The sequence below is a fragment of the Sceloporus occidentalis genome, unplaced genomic scaffold (assembly GCF_023333645.1).
Source record: "Sceloporus occidentalis isolate IW3139 unplaced genomic scaffold, rSceOcc1.0.p SCAF_66, whole genome shotgun sequence".
In the NCBI taxonomy this organism is placed as follows: Eukaryota; Metazoa; Chordata; class Lepidosauria; order Squamata; family Phrynosomatidae; genus Sceloporus; species Sceloporus occidentalis.
In genome coordinates, this window is record NW_028317046.1 from 3,435,238 (window position 1) to 3,449,762 (window position 14,525).

Below are 14,525 nucleotides of genomic sequence, written 5' to 3' on the forward strand. Positions count from 1 at the left end.
CTATAATGGATTTAACCATAGATCTGCCGGCGGATCGGCCCCATTCGGCCCCCGTCTAGTCGCCCGTTTCTCCTGCTGTAACGACTCAAACCTTAATCAGTCGTTGGTCTCGTCTTAGATTCAGGAGCCGTATGTCTATCCCATGCATGTTTAATACCCTCGCTGTATTACCCTCTACCACTTCTGTTGGGAGGCTGTTCCACTTATCCACCGCCCTCTCAGTAACGTGAAACTTCCTTCCATTCCATCTGAGTCTTAGATCTACCCACGGAAAGATTTACATGAAATGAGGAATTTAGCTCATATCTCCCAAAAACAGAGACGCTTCCAGGCTAAGGGGCATCGATTAACGCGTGGCCCGTGGCAGGTTAACCTCGTTAGGTTGGGGTCACGTCCTCTTTTGTTGACAGCGGCAGATGCGGGGGCCGCTGTGGACGAGACTAATCACTGGCAATAATCGGCTTATGGTCCCCCCCCCCCCCGAAAACCTGCGCATCGGGTGCTGCCTTCAAAGCCGAGATGAGAAGAAGAAGAAGCCGTCCATTGAGGTATAGAAGAGGACGGTAATAATGGCCGGGGGCACAAATCTCAAATCTTAAACACATGCGCAGGGTCTGCTTGCCAATGTTGCTCCAGTGGATCTCCAGGGGGGCCGTTAATGAGCAACAAAACAGAGCTTGGAACTGATCTCCCCAGCTCTGCCCCCCGATAACGTGGACCCCCCAATGCGTGACTTTTATCGAGTTTTTTTATATATCCTTGACCCTGGATCTATGGGGGGTCCGTCATCAGATCTAGTTTCATCCCCGACACTGGAACTGAGCACCGTTGCATATATCGGTTTAAACCTTAAGCTCGCTCACCCATCACTTCCACTGACCGGGGGTCACTTCTGGGCTACTGAGTAATTAAACTGCCCCTTTATCCTCCCCACAACGGGGTCTATTTCTACGACTTGCCAAGGGTCTCAGTCTTTATGTCGTTCTTTTTAACCCAAGTGAGGTTTCCCGTTTGGTCTTCATCAGAACGTAGGACCTATGGGACCCCACTAAGCAAAGTCACCATAAACCTGCTGCCCAACAGCCCAAGCAGGTACAAAGTGCCTGTTACCTGTAGGGTGACCTCATTTCTGCTCTGAAAAAATTTATGTTTATGTGAATGGTGACCTTTCTTCTGAAGACTAACCTGGAGATCCAGACCGATGACCATTACCTGTCATGTCTAATTGGTGACAGAAGGCAAGTAAACTGCATCCCGCCTGCTGGGACAAAGTCAAACCAATATGGACATTCAGATATTTCCTTCAAGTCATGAATCCCAGTTTATTAAGCCAGCTCGAGATAAGCATCGTTTCTCCAGCTCCACCTTAACAGATCAACTTTACTCAAGCAAGACCTTAACACCACATGGCCCTGGTTATCACAAAAACGCAAACATGTAGAAAGGATCACCTTCTCCTTGGGCAACCATGGCCAAACACAATGTTCTCTTCAAAACGACCGATGAGGACAACGTACGTACGGCCCTCAACCAATATTCAGCAAAGAATCTGAACAGACACATTGTTTCTTCCAGACCAGGCTCTTCTCCAGACCACCTGAACGGAGGAAATGACCAGAGGGGACAACTAGGAGATACGCGTCGCACTTATTTATCCGACGATAACAGGAACTGTATGGATCTTCTGTCTTCATTAAATCACGGAGAAACCTTGTTTATTGCCCCACCTGACATGGAAAGAAGACACAAGGGAGCGTTAGAAGAGCAGCCTCTTCCAGGCAAGGATGGATTCAGATAACAATGTAGCAAGGTATGGTTCCTAGAAAGAACTTCCTTTGTTCCTTTTATACAGAAGGTCGGAGATCCACGTCTAAGAAGAACATCTTAGTAACTCAGCAACAAAACCCAACTATTTCTAGTTTTCTACCCAACTCAGCCGAGTCTCGTAGCTTCCCAAAAACCCAACGATGGAGCAGAGAAGACGTAAATTGACACATATTCTAATATTTTTTGTTATGTGGAAAAAAAAATTCCGCAATTTAGGGTTTAGCGATTGGACCTCTTCCCAGTTTAATGGCGGACTCCTCCTGAGGTGAACAGAAGATGTTAAAGATTTAAACCCCTGATGCCAGGTAGTAGGACGGCGGGTCTCTGCATGCGATCGCCTTACCGGATCAACTTACTTGCTGACCAAGAACAATAACGGAAATCGAAAACCGTGAAATGACTGATAACCGAGACCTTGGAAGCAGAAATGATATCCGGAGAGAACCCTCAGAGACTCGAAGATCATCAAAGGTCAACTCCAGCATATCATAAAATTGGTCAAACTGAGCCCAAATGTGTAGGTCATCACATATGTTATTTCGAGATGTTCCGGACTGGCGCGGACGTCACACGGGGTCTGCGTAATCTCAAGGCTTGGCACGAGACGGGTGTTGGGTCGTGGCACAGAAAATGGCGTATTGTGCACAGAATTGGGTGTTCTTGGGGTACCGTGCATAAACCACATGAAGTGCCACCAAATTAAGGATCTAATATATTATTTTTCACATAAAAAATATAAACTGGAGCATTTACCACTTTGTACAGCGCTACGGAATATGAAGGCACTATATAAAACAATAAAGTATAATAAAAATGTACTAAATGTATTAAATGTGCCAAATTCTGCCGTTCCCAGCCGGAACCCTCCTTGGACTAAATCTACGTAGAGCCGTAGCCAAAATCTTTGAAGGCGTCAGTAAATACGCCAGATTCCGAGGCTAGCCGATAATTAATTTTTGCGGGATGATTGAATGTTGAATTAGGAATATTTATTCCAATATCAAGGAATGTCATGGAAATTTGATATTTTAATTAAATATGCATATTTTTTATTAATAGTGACTTGTATTTTTTTTGTAACAGAATGGAGGATCGAACATTTTTTCCCCTAAATATTGAGAAATGGTTTACGATCCGGATCCAACATTCTTTCACGGGCTGAGCCCGATCCGCCCAATCTACCCCCGGAGACTGTATTTTTAATGATTTCTAATTATATTTATAAATAAATAGTATATTTTTTTTTATGAATTTGAAGTGTGCAAACAAATATTACCAATTTATATGATTTTTTTTCCCTCTTTAATTTTTTGGATAAAAACAAGCTGCCTTTTCCTCCTTTTAGCTCTAGGTCGGGGGCTGCGGGGGATAAAGGGGTAACATCTACCTGCATGCAGTGCTAGAGAGCGGCCACAAGAGGGCACCAAGCGCTTAAATTACACTTCACCATCAGTGATGCAGGCGGTGATCGATTTAAAGGGAAACTCCCAATAAACGATTTATTCCCAGTATTGGGGAAAAAAATATTTTTTTAAAATATTGCCCTGTTTTTACCCCAGTTATAGTTTTAGCCCCATAATATTAAGTTTTCAGGCAGCTGCATATCAGTCATTTGTATGAGTTCTCGCTCTGTTTTCTGAGCCCCGATCTACTAAACCCCCCCCCGGCTCCTTATCATAGCGCCTGTCCGGAATAATAGAATCGCTTAGTCTTAATCACCTAAGCAGTCTGACTAAATCAAGGAAAGTCACCCAAAACATCACATGAGAGCCTCCACGTCTGCAGATAAAGGGAGTTTAAATGAGATAAAACCAGGTTTTTGTCCCTGACCGACATTACTGTAACCACAAAAGGGTTTCTAATCATCAATAAGCCTTTTAAACTTAAATCAGCAAACACAACGTGCCATTGGAACACAGGAGTGATGGGAGTGATAAAGGGCCATTGGAACACAGGAGTGATGGGAGTGATAAAGGGCCATTGGAACACAGGAGTGATGGGAGTGATAAAGGGCCATTGGAACACAGGAGTGATGGGAGTGATAAAGGGCCTCTGTATGCCTATAAAGAGATTCTATTAAAAATAGTCATTTACAGCATTAACCCCATCTGCGCTGGATTTCTGATCCATTTCATGTTAGTTTAATGGACAAAACGTGCTTTTCATTTAAAAACAAGGAAATTTCTAAGCGACCCCAAACTTTTTACCTGTAATCAGTGTTCCCTCTAAGCTGTGCGCTTGTGCGCGCGCACATAGAATTTTTAGAGAGCGCACACGTCCAAAAATTGTGCGCACAATAGTTTTTCCCAATAAAAAATATATATATATATTATTTTTTTGATTCTTTATGCGGTGCGGATATTGTGCGCACATCATTTTGGCTCTGGGAAAAGTTTTGCACAAGAGAAATTTTCTGCGCACGCCACCTAAGAAAAATTAGATGGAACATTGCCTGTAATGAGTATTTTTTTTTGCTGAGAACAGAAAAACGGTCACTGATTGGTTGTTGCCATAGAAACAGAACGTTTCTTTTGTTCCAATAAAACAACGGATATGCGGACATTTATTTATTTGTGTTTTATTTACTTAAAGGTGTGATTTATGTTTTCTGTAAGCGTAACGGCCAAGTGAGACTTGGTAAGAATACCAAAAATTCCAGACATTCTCCAAGCAGCTCCAACTCCTTCCATGGTGTCAAACTTTCCTTTTTCTAAAACATTCTTCAGTGGGGGATGGGAGAAGCTGTAAAACCGCCCCCCCCCAAAAAAAAAAAAAAAAAAAAAAAAAAAAAAAAAGACTTCCTAAAAGGCTTCCGAACGCAAAACGATTATCATTTGTTGTTTTATATAGCGCCATCATATTCCGTAGCGCTGTACAACGGGTTCAAAATGTTACTTTGTAACCATAATAAAAAAATAATAATCATAGCGGGTAACGCATCCAAGCGAGTGCCCCAGTAGCGATAATATAACGTAAAGATAATTTAACCCCTGATAAACCAACCCTGGTAAACACGAAACGGCGTTTATAGGAATCCCACTGTGTGTATATCTCAGGACCTGCAAGTTTATTCCTCCCCAGTGAGTTATCTCTACCCTGATAAAGGCCACTTTTTAACTTTCACTTGAACAAAGCATTAATTGCCCTCTCCAACCCTTCGTCTGAAGGTTTCAACCATACAAAAAACAAAAATGTTTTAAGATATTCTGTTTCTATGGCAACTACTCCTACAACTACTTCGGTAAAAATTATAAATGTAATAAATTAGTGAATCAGACGTGTTAAAAATGACATATTTTATTAAAAGTGTTCATTTCTTGTGCCTTTATAACCCAAAGGTTTTTGTTTTTTTCCTTAAAGTGTAACCTTTACTGCAAGACCCCGATTAACCCTTCATATGGTCAGCTTCCTATTTTTTTTTTTTATATATTTTGTCCAATTTCCTGCATCTTAGAAATGTATAATAATATATTTTGAATACACTAAAGGTTCAAGGTATTAGAACTAAATTACGCCGAGGCAGCCGTAGCGTTAATCTCAAATACCGCAGGTTGAGGAACTCTGTAAAGCAGCCGGAGTGCCTGCGCAGCAGCCGTCCGGTGCCAAACTCTCACCGCATAATATTTGAGATTGGGCCAGCGAAGGCTCTCCTGTGGCTCACGTTAGGCAGGAGGGTATTTTGGGCTATAATGACCTGATTTCCTAAGTCTTATCCCAGAAGATACACGCGGGGTTAATGTTCTTCCGAACCGAGTCCCAACATTAAAAAAAGAAGGTGCGTAGGAGATAAACGTCTTTACATGGAAGTCGCTGAGCGGATTTAACCCCACGCTGGGTGCTCCGCTTCTGTTTTCACACGAGGTAGTAGAAGTGCCGGCAGAGGTGGTAATCACTCTTCTGTGGGGTTATCGTGCTCTTTGAACGTGTCCTCGATAACTTGCCACAGGCAGTTCTCCAGGGGGAAGTCATTGTCCACCAGATTGACCAAGTAATAGTTGTCGTGAATATACTGAATGATCATTCGGGACGGAGACTCTTCTTCGTACAGCTTGGCCCACTGCTCTATCCACAGCGCGAAGGCTTCATCCTGCCGGGGGGCAACAAAACCATATGAAAAATGCATGTTTGGGGATATTAAAGGGGCATTTACACGACTGATGAGTTTTATCTCATGATTGTAGGCGGCTGCTATACTATCATGACGTATACAACGTGTATATATGTATATGGTATTTTGATTAATGCCAAGTTTAGATTTGGTGACACGTCCGCTTAACATGGAGACATGAGAACAGGTTTATTACATATGTTGCAGACGTGGAGCCTATAGAGACGCGGGAGAAACGGCCGCTTACCTTCCAGTACATGAAGCTAACCGGATCCACCACCGTAGGCTGAATGATTTCACGCCCGGGAAAGATGCCCCACGTCACAGCGTTTGGCTGCAAATCAGGCGAGTTGGTGATGTTTTTACCCTGCAGTCAGAAAGAGAATTTTAATAAATTTATATGAAAGGAAGCGAGAGAGAAAGATAGATTATTAATGCTGTAAAATAAGCTTTTTGTCTGAAGCAGGGCTCCGAGCTGGGCTTACGCACTTGGACGTTTACAATATGATAGTTCACGCGGGGTTCGTATCGCTTCAGCACTTTGATGAGAGCCGAGACCATTTCACTGGATGTGAAAAACTCCAGATAAGCCTGTAGAGAAGAGAACGTCAGAACACATCAATGCGCCAAAAAAAACCCCAAAAAAACCCTGTTTTTACACATATAGTCGCCGAATGGGGCCGATCTGTCACCAGATTCTGTATTTATGAACAAAACTAAGCAGAGCAGGGCTGGGGATAGAAGCTTTCTGGACTCATGTATTAATTCAGGAACGAAGCAGGAATGTACGCCCGATACCTTCTGAAAGACGTATCCTCTACTCGGACCCCAGCCGACTATTGGGTCTGTTGAGGGCTTCCCGTTGACGTTGGGCTGCGAGTTAATCGTCAGAATCCCCCTTTTATTGACTTTCTGTAGCTCTTCTTTCAGGAGATTGGTTTCTGGGGCAAGAGGGTCATCATTCCAGGGCAGACACGTCACCTGAGCACGAGACCCACACAATGTTTCAGTAGATGGCAATTAGATACAGAGGGCCGGGCTATACATTCTGTACCCATCATCGATCCCATCTGGAACTTCCGCTTACTTTGTGCCCGTTGCGATTGGGGTCTCCAGATATATAAGTGGTGAAGACTTCAAAAACACTCTCCTCGCTGACCAGCTCCTCTCCCCACATTTTCAGCAGCACCTCTCTCGTGGATTTGCTCTTCAGATAGAAGAGATAATAATCCTTCAGATCCCCAAAGGCCGGAGAAGAGGAATTCCCCCTTTAAGAATAAGAGATTTGGAGAATAAATTCCTGCCGCTCCATCAGAGGAACCCACAATGCTCGGTTTGACCAAGAAACGTACCAACGACCGTTAGGAAACTCATCCCATTCCTGCGTTCTGTAAATGTAGCTCTTTGGTCTCGACGCCCAGAAAATTGGCCGGACGTCCTCGACTCTCCGCTTTGGATGGGCGCTGACTGCCCAAGGCAAGGGTCGTCTAAATAAAAACGGAAGAGGAAAAGTTAAATAGCAATAAATTGATACGGAAAACCTTGCATGACGATAACACAAGCGATACGGCAAAGGATTCATCGCGTCACCACTAGATGGCGCTGTTACTTTTCTCAGCCCAACAATAGAGTTTGCTGCACAGGATAGTCTCATCCTTGATACAGAGTTGACCGATTATTAGCACTTATTTTATGAATGTCCCCAATGATTATTGGCCGAACCAGGACGTCACACACCTAGGATCTTCTGTCCACATTCCAAGGCGCTTTAACACAGCAATAGTGGCCACTTCTCGGTTGAGCGTGTAGAAATGCAATCCATTGACCAGCCCGCTGTCCAGCAGCTCCCGACACATGGACACGGCCAGGTCAATGCCGTAGTTCCGAATGGCTGCATCGTTATCCTTAATGGGCTCGATCACATCTTTAATTTCTTGGGGTACCTCTAGTTTAGAGAGCTTCACCAACTGGCGCAAGGAGCAATAGCCCTGGAACAAAAAAAACCCCACAATTTTGGTTAGAAAACATATATTATAAAATGTAATTAAAATGAAGAGCTGATCACAGAGGTTAGGTGAATGCAAAGAAAAAGCTGAATAATAAGGCCAAGGGCAGGCTAATGATTAAAAAGAGAAGTGGTTTTAATCGGACATTAAACATGTTGTTTAGAACTCGGCCAGCGAGACTATTTTGGCGCATGGAGAAGACGAACAGGTACAAAAAAAAAAAAAAAAAAGCACACAGTGTTCTGACAATTTAAACCAAACGCTGGCTCGGCATCCGTCTCGGTTGTGGCTTTATTGCTGTTTTGAATAAATATTGACAGCAATTTCAGACAGTTTTTTTTTTTTTTTTTTTGGCATCATCCAGACAAACCGATCAGGTGACTCAGTAGTGGCTGGAAATAAAAGGCTTATGGAAAATTTTAGAACCAGGCACACATCATAACAAAACATTTTACTTAAAAACATTGAAATCGGACAAATTTAAAATAAAAAAAAAAATAAAAAAAAAAGCTGGGTACTAGGTATAAAAGTAGGTAATAAATGTGAATAATTAGTCATTTTTATTTTGCCTTCATTATTTTTAATTGATTATTAAAAGTGTTAATCTTTGCAATAATATTTTTTTTTACTTTACTGAGAGGGCGGTAGATAAGCAAAACAGCCTCCCAGCAGAAGTGGTAGAGGGTAATACAGTGAGGGGATTAAACATGCATGGGATAGACATACGGCTCCTGAATCTAAGACGAGACCAACGACTGATTAAGGTTTGAGTCTTTACAGCAGGAGAAACGGGCGACTAGACGGGGGCCGAATGGGGCCGATCTGCCAGCAGGTCTTATGTTTCTATGCAATCAGATTCTCCGCCTGGAAACCAAATACCTGAATGGGAAAGATTCCGGGTAAAATGGGACAGGTGATTCCGATTTCCTGGCAGTCCTTATAAAACTTCAGGAACGTTTCCGATCGAAAGAAAAGCTGGGTGACGATGAAGTCCGCGCCGGCGTCTACTTTCTCCTTGAGGTGCTTCAGATCCCGCTCGTAGCTTTCTGCCTCGGGGTGGCCCTTGGGGTAACCTGCATGGAATCAAACCGCTTGAGATGCAGCCATCGCTCTAAAAGGGGTTTCTTCTTAAACGGCGGAAAGTAAGAAGGGTTACCGGCAACGCAGATATCAAAGTAATCGTCGAACTCCTGGCGGATATGCTTGACGAGGTCGACGGCGTAGTTAAAGCCCTCGGCTTCCTCTTCCCACTCTTCTCCGATGGGGTCTACAAATCAAATAAAGAGGCAAACATGCGATAGGTAAAGCCGGCAAGGTCCTTTACGGAACATGAATGGGGCTGTTGTTTATCTCGGCGTTTGTAGCCAGTGATGAACAGGTTAATTAGGGCTGGTCGTCGTTTTCTTACCCCCCCTGAGCGCCATTATATTTTTCAGCCCCAGATGCTTTGCCCGTTGGAGGTGTTGGGTGATCTGCTCCTTGGTCTGTTGGCAGCAGGTCATGTGCAAAACAGTCTCCAGGCCGCAGAAGTTGACCGCCGTGTTTGCGATGATCATGGAGGAGGTCTCTTTATTGGAGCCGGGGTCTCCGGCTGGATGCCAGGTCACGTCAATGAAGAGGGGGCCACCGGAGCCCATTTGGTCAAACCTGCGACATCCAAGAGACCTTCGCTATTAATCCATTAATTAAAGTTATTAATGTAACTTTTTCCAGTAATGGCTTAAAAATAACCAAAAACAAAAAAACCCCTAAAAACATCAATTATCAATCATGATAACCAAAGCGATTGGGTTACAAAAACAGGACAGAAATCACTGTTTTGGGAGAAATGAAACCGTTTCCCACCTGGATATCAGGTTGACGGCTCCGCTTGCCGTGCGCGGCGGGAAGAATTCCAGCGAGAACCATTTATCCCCGGAATCGATGCGCCGGCGCATTTTATCGCGGAGACGTTCATGCCGTTCTAGGTCGAGCACCGGCGTGGAACATCGGGAGCTCTCCTTGGAGTCTGTGCTGCTGCAGCTGGCGCTGTCGACGCCGTTTGCGTTCACCATGGTTAACCCTTTGAAAAAGACTTGGGGTGGAGAGGAAGAGATTATTAACCAAACGGCTCGTTATATCTCCGCGTACAGCTACAACGTTAATAAGACACAAAGGAATAGTAGGGACGTTTATTACAAGAGGGGAAAAGTTACAATGAGAGGCACAAATCTAACACTAGAGGGTCCGAGGTTGAGAAGAATGGAAGGAGGTGATAGATAAGTGGAACAGCCTCCCAGCAGAAGTGGTAGAGGGTAATACAGTGAGGGGATTAAACATGCATGGGATAGACATACGGCTCCTGAATCTAAGACGAGACCAACGACTGATTAAGGTTTGAGTCTTTACAGCAGGAGAAACGGGCGACTAGATGGGGGCCGGATGGGGCCGATCTTCCTGAAGATTCTGTTTCTACGTGTACAAATCTGGCAAGTTTTTACAGAGAGAAATGTCCTCACGTCCACTATCCATCCTCATGCATGTACACGCGCTCGCACTGGTTCTCCTGACTGAAAGGGTTAATTCTGTAAAACCTGTGACTTTAAGAGGAATATTTCTTTAGGGAAAACAATGAATGATTTCATCAGGATCAGCGACACGGAGTTCCAGGCGAAACGCCAGATAATGTTCTCTTTCGTGTTTGAAGCCAAAGCTGGCAGGTCGGGCAGGGCTTAACGAATTATGTAATGAAGCAGGGCGAGCGTGTGTGCATGCATGAGTAGGATAGTGTACGCCGGCGCGATACCATTCAAAAGGTTTGGGGTCATGGAAAACAAGGTCATTTCTTGCTGTAACACAATTACAAAAGGGTTTCTAACGATCAATTATCCTTTTAAAATTAAACTCGTATTAACAATGTGCCATTGGAACACAGGAGTGATGGGAGTGATAAAGGGCCATTGGGACACAGGAGTGATGGGAGTGATAAAGGGCCATTGGAACACAGGAGTGATGGGAGTGATAAAGGGCCATTGGAACACAGGAGTGATGGGAGTGATAAAGGGTCTCTGTGCGCCTATGAAGAGATTGCATTCAAAATCAGCCGTTTCCAGCTACAATAGTCATTTACAGCATTAACCCCGTCTGCGCTGGATTTCTGATCCATTTCATGTTATCTTAATGAACAAAACAAGCTTTTTTTCCAAAATCAATGACATTTTTTGAATGTAGGGTATATACGCCCCCAAGAAAAAAAATTGTGGGTGCCACAGTCTATGCGTCAAAAGAAAATGTAAATGAATTAAAATCAGATTTTTCAAATTAATTTTTCATATTAAAATAGTTCTTTAATATAGGGTTTTGGGGAGGAGCGTCAATAGCTGTATTTAGCAGCTTTTCATGCCCTATTCCTTTTTTACTTGGATTTAGGACACATTTTTAGAGTGAATGGAGCAAAAGGAGGCAAATTAAGGAAAGACTGACAGCCTTACGCGCTTCGCGTTCTTAGATTATCTGTTCCCCGGAACGTAGAGAGAGCCGAGAGAGCCGGTAGCTGCGTTAAACTTTACCCCCTGACTCATCACTCTCTCCCGGGGTCGTTGGGTTCACAGATGTATAGAAATATAGATTAGGAATCTGGCCTGATTTTCACGTGAAAGAAAAAAAAAAAAAAAACACGCCATATTTTGCCCTCAAAGAGTAATCTGAGGACAGGTGATAAGAACCAATTACCTGCCGACGACGCGTCGGAAAGCCACGGAAGTCACGGGGTCAGAGAAAGTTTCCTTTATGAACATTACTTGGATAGATTTGAAAGGGGTCTCAATAGACCGCGTGCCCCCCCCCCACGCTTCACTTCCAGCATGGCCTCTGTGAAACGCGTGGGTTACGGGGTATTTTAATTGTTATTAAAGAGAGATTACGATGAAATACATTGCTGCCCGTAAAGTTAAAGTTACTGTTTAAGAAGCAATGCGGCTGAATTTAATGCAGGACCAAGAAAAGGTCTGGAGTTCTGGAACGGGGCGATCCAATCCGCGTCCCGTTAGGAGCAGACGATACGGAGCTATTTTTGGGTTCCTGGTCTTACTCGCCACGCTCCCTCGCATTCACTGTAACGGTAATAAGGTTACCCCCCCCCCCGAGGGGCTGGAGGGGGAACCCCGGGTCGGGTAACCTCGAGTAACCTGCAGCTCTGGAGAGGGGCTTCTGGGTAAAAGATGGAGGGGATTGAGGGGAAGCTCTCACCCCCCAGTACTGGAAGAACGTCCGATATCCAGGGCGAGACACCCATCTAAGATACTAACCCATTACCCCCAAATTAAAGGGGCGTTCCAGCCGTTATATGCTCTTGAATGCGCATAATCGCTAAAAAGCCCCTTTAAATTCCTGCGGTGTCCAGCTTGTAAATGCATGCGGGGGGATTCTGCATTTGCCCCCTTTTCTCTCCCCCTAACCATTTGCCACGCATGAGATGCATTCGGCCGAACACATCTCGCTCCGACACCGGCTCGGCAAACACTCCGCAAAGTACCGGCCATGCTTGGAGAGCACTCGCAATCATTCCAATGGGACCTCTTTCTTGCCACTGATTGGCTGGTTCAAGCAGCCAATCAGTAGCACGAAATATTGGACCACGGCTGCTCTGGCGCTGCAGCTGCTGATACAGTCCCCTTAAACATGCGCGTCCATCCTTAATAGCGGGATTCCCATCAGCTTCATGCTATTATATCTCGGGGCAGAGTCACTGCATGTTATATATAAAGTGGAACAATTCATTGGTTGCTATGGTAACTGCACTCTTTAGAAATAATCCTCATTGGGACCTGGAGGAAGCACCACGGACCACCACGGACCACCCAACCCACGCCAGAAGACACAGGAGGGAGAGTTGGAAAGGGAGCCCCAAAGGCATGTGACAGGGGCCACAGGGGCCCAAATGCGGCATTAATGAGAAATATTCATGGAAAAGGCTCTTTAATGATAAAATAGTTTATAAATCACCCGAATCTCCCATCAGCCCGCGAGAACGTGATCCCTTCCACTGCGCACAGGTAGCCAGATACAAACTGTCCTCCCTGACCTGGGGAAAAAGTCACGCTATTTCTGGCTTTGGCACCCACAGGCGGGTGTAGTATTACTACTCCAGCATTCAGATCATTTCAGCAAGCCTGCAACGGCGTGATATGGCAACAGGGGGCAGCCAGCCAATGGTTTCCACCCTAAAATACCTGGATTGTAATGGTTTGTTTAAAAAAGCATTGCTGCGGATCCCATGTAAAAAATAAATAATAATAAACGACAGCAACTTATCCGGGATCCCAAATATGACACAAAGTGGGGCGATAATGACATCGGGGCAACTTGCGGTAAATGCCCCGGGGTGTCCTGTATGCACCAAGGTCAAAGAATCTCTAGCTGGGCTGGGATGCCCCTCAATCACAACCCTTGCCAGGTCACCCCAAACATCAGCCTGCTGTGACCCTGCGTGAGCGATGACCGGGATCACCTTCACACGCGTTGCAACGCTGACCCAATTCCCTTCTAAGCCCGTCTGATACCTGCGCATGCGATCCGGATACCGCTGCAGGTACACCCCGAAAGGGGTAATTATTTTATTTTTATTATTTTATTTTTAAGGTAAGATACCGCAGCGCTACTGTATCTGTTGGCGCTTTACAAATAAAACGTAACAATAATGTAATAATAATAATAATAATAATAATATTCTAGAGGAGCGGATCCGGATACTAAACGAAAGCAATAACCCAAAAGTCTAAAGCATCCCATAAAGTTCTCTGGGACCACCCCGCGCACGTCGGCTGGACCCCTGCACCCGTTCCCTGATCTCGGTTAGGCAGAGAGGTGCCTTTAATTGTTTAACCCTTTGGGAACCAGAAGCTGTGAAGAGCTCTCCACGCAGCCAAGTTAAAGAATTAAATAACGATCGAGTCGTATCGGATTAGGGAGGCCCACAGGCAGCGTCCAAGAGCTTCCGCAGCAGCCGGGGCATTTCAGCCCGGACACCCCAGCAGATCACAGACTCTGGCTAGCGGCAGGGGGTCTCCTGATTACTTTGCCCTTTGGGGTCTGCAGTATGAGATCAGGTTATATTGCAGCGATTAATACAATGTACTCGCAGCCGCCCCATATGCACAGATGCTGTTATGTAATTGGCATGCAGGGGCCCCTTTTATGCAACAGATTTAACCTCTTCATTCCAAGGTCTGCAGCTTGCATTAACCCCTTGACTGCCAGACGGGATAACCATTGCAATGATTTGCAGCTATTCTCTGGCACTCATAGGGTTAGGCAGCCCCTCCATTCAGAGGAAGCCCCTCATTATACGTCGTTATATACACCCCGGCTGCGCCTCCCCCCGTCCATGCCCCACTAGAGTATCCGCACACCCGTGTGTGTCCACGGCTCATTCACTCACCGCCTTCTCCTGTGTCTCCTCACCACGTTATCCCCAAGCTCGCTCCCGAATCACACAGTGTATGCGCGAGAAACCCCTGCCGTGACGTCACGCAGGCCAGAAGAATCGAGAGACCAGGGAGGGAGGGGACAAGCTACCGTCACGTGATCCTGTTTTCCGTACAGCA

General features: G+C 45.1%; 1 protein-coding gene across 1 annotated transcript; it reads right to left on the reverse strand.

Moving 5' to 3' along the window:
* Positions 1-5,716: 5,716 nt before the first annotated feature.
* On the reverse strand, positions 5,717-9,995 carry LOC149286900 (methylenetetrahydrofolate reductase (NADPH)-like). Its single transcript, XM_089493769.1, has 11 exons — positions 9,787-9,995; positions 9,350-9,588; positions 9,098-9,208; positions 8,821-9,014; positions 7,673-7,923; positions 7,288-7,422; positions 7,023-7,203; positions 6,734-6,916; positions 6,425-6,526; positions 6,183-6,302; positions 5,717-5,914 (listed from the first exon to the last, which is right to left on the reverse strand). Exons 1-11 carry the CDS (start codon positions 9,993-9,995, stop codon positions 5,717-5,719), a joined length of 1,923 nt encoding a protein of 640 aa, XP_089349895.1.
* Between the last annotated feature and the right edge of the window lie 4,530 nt (positions 9,996-14,525).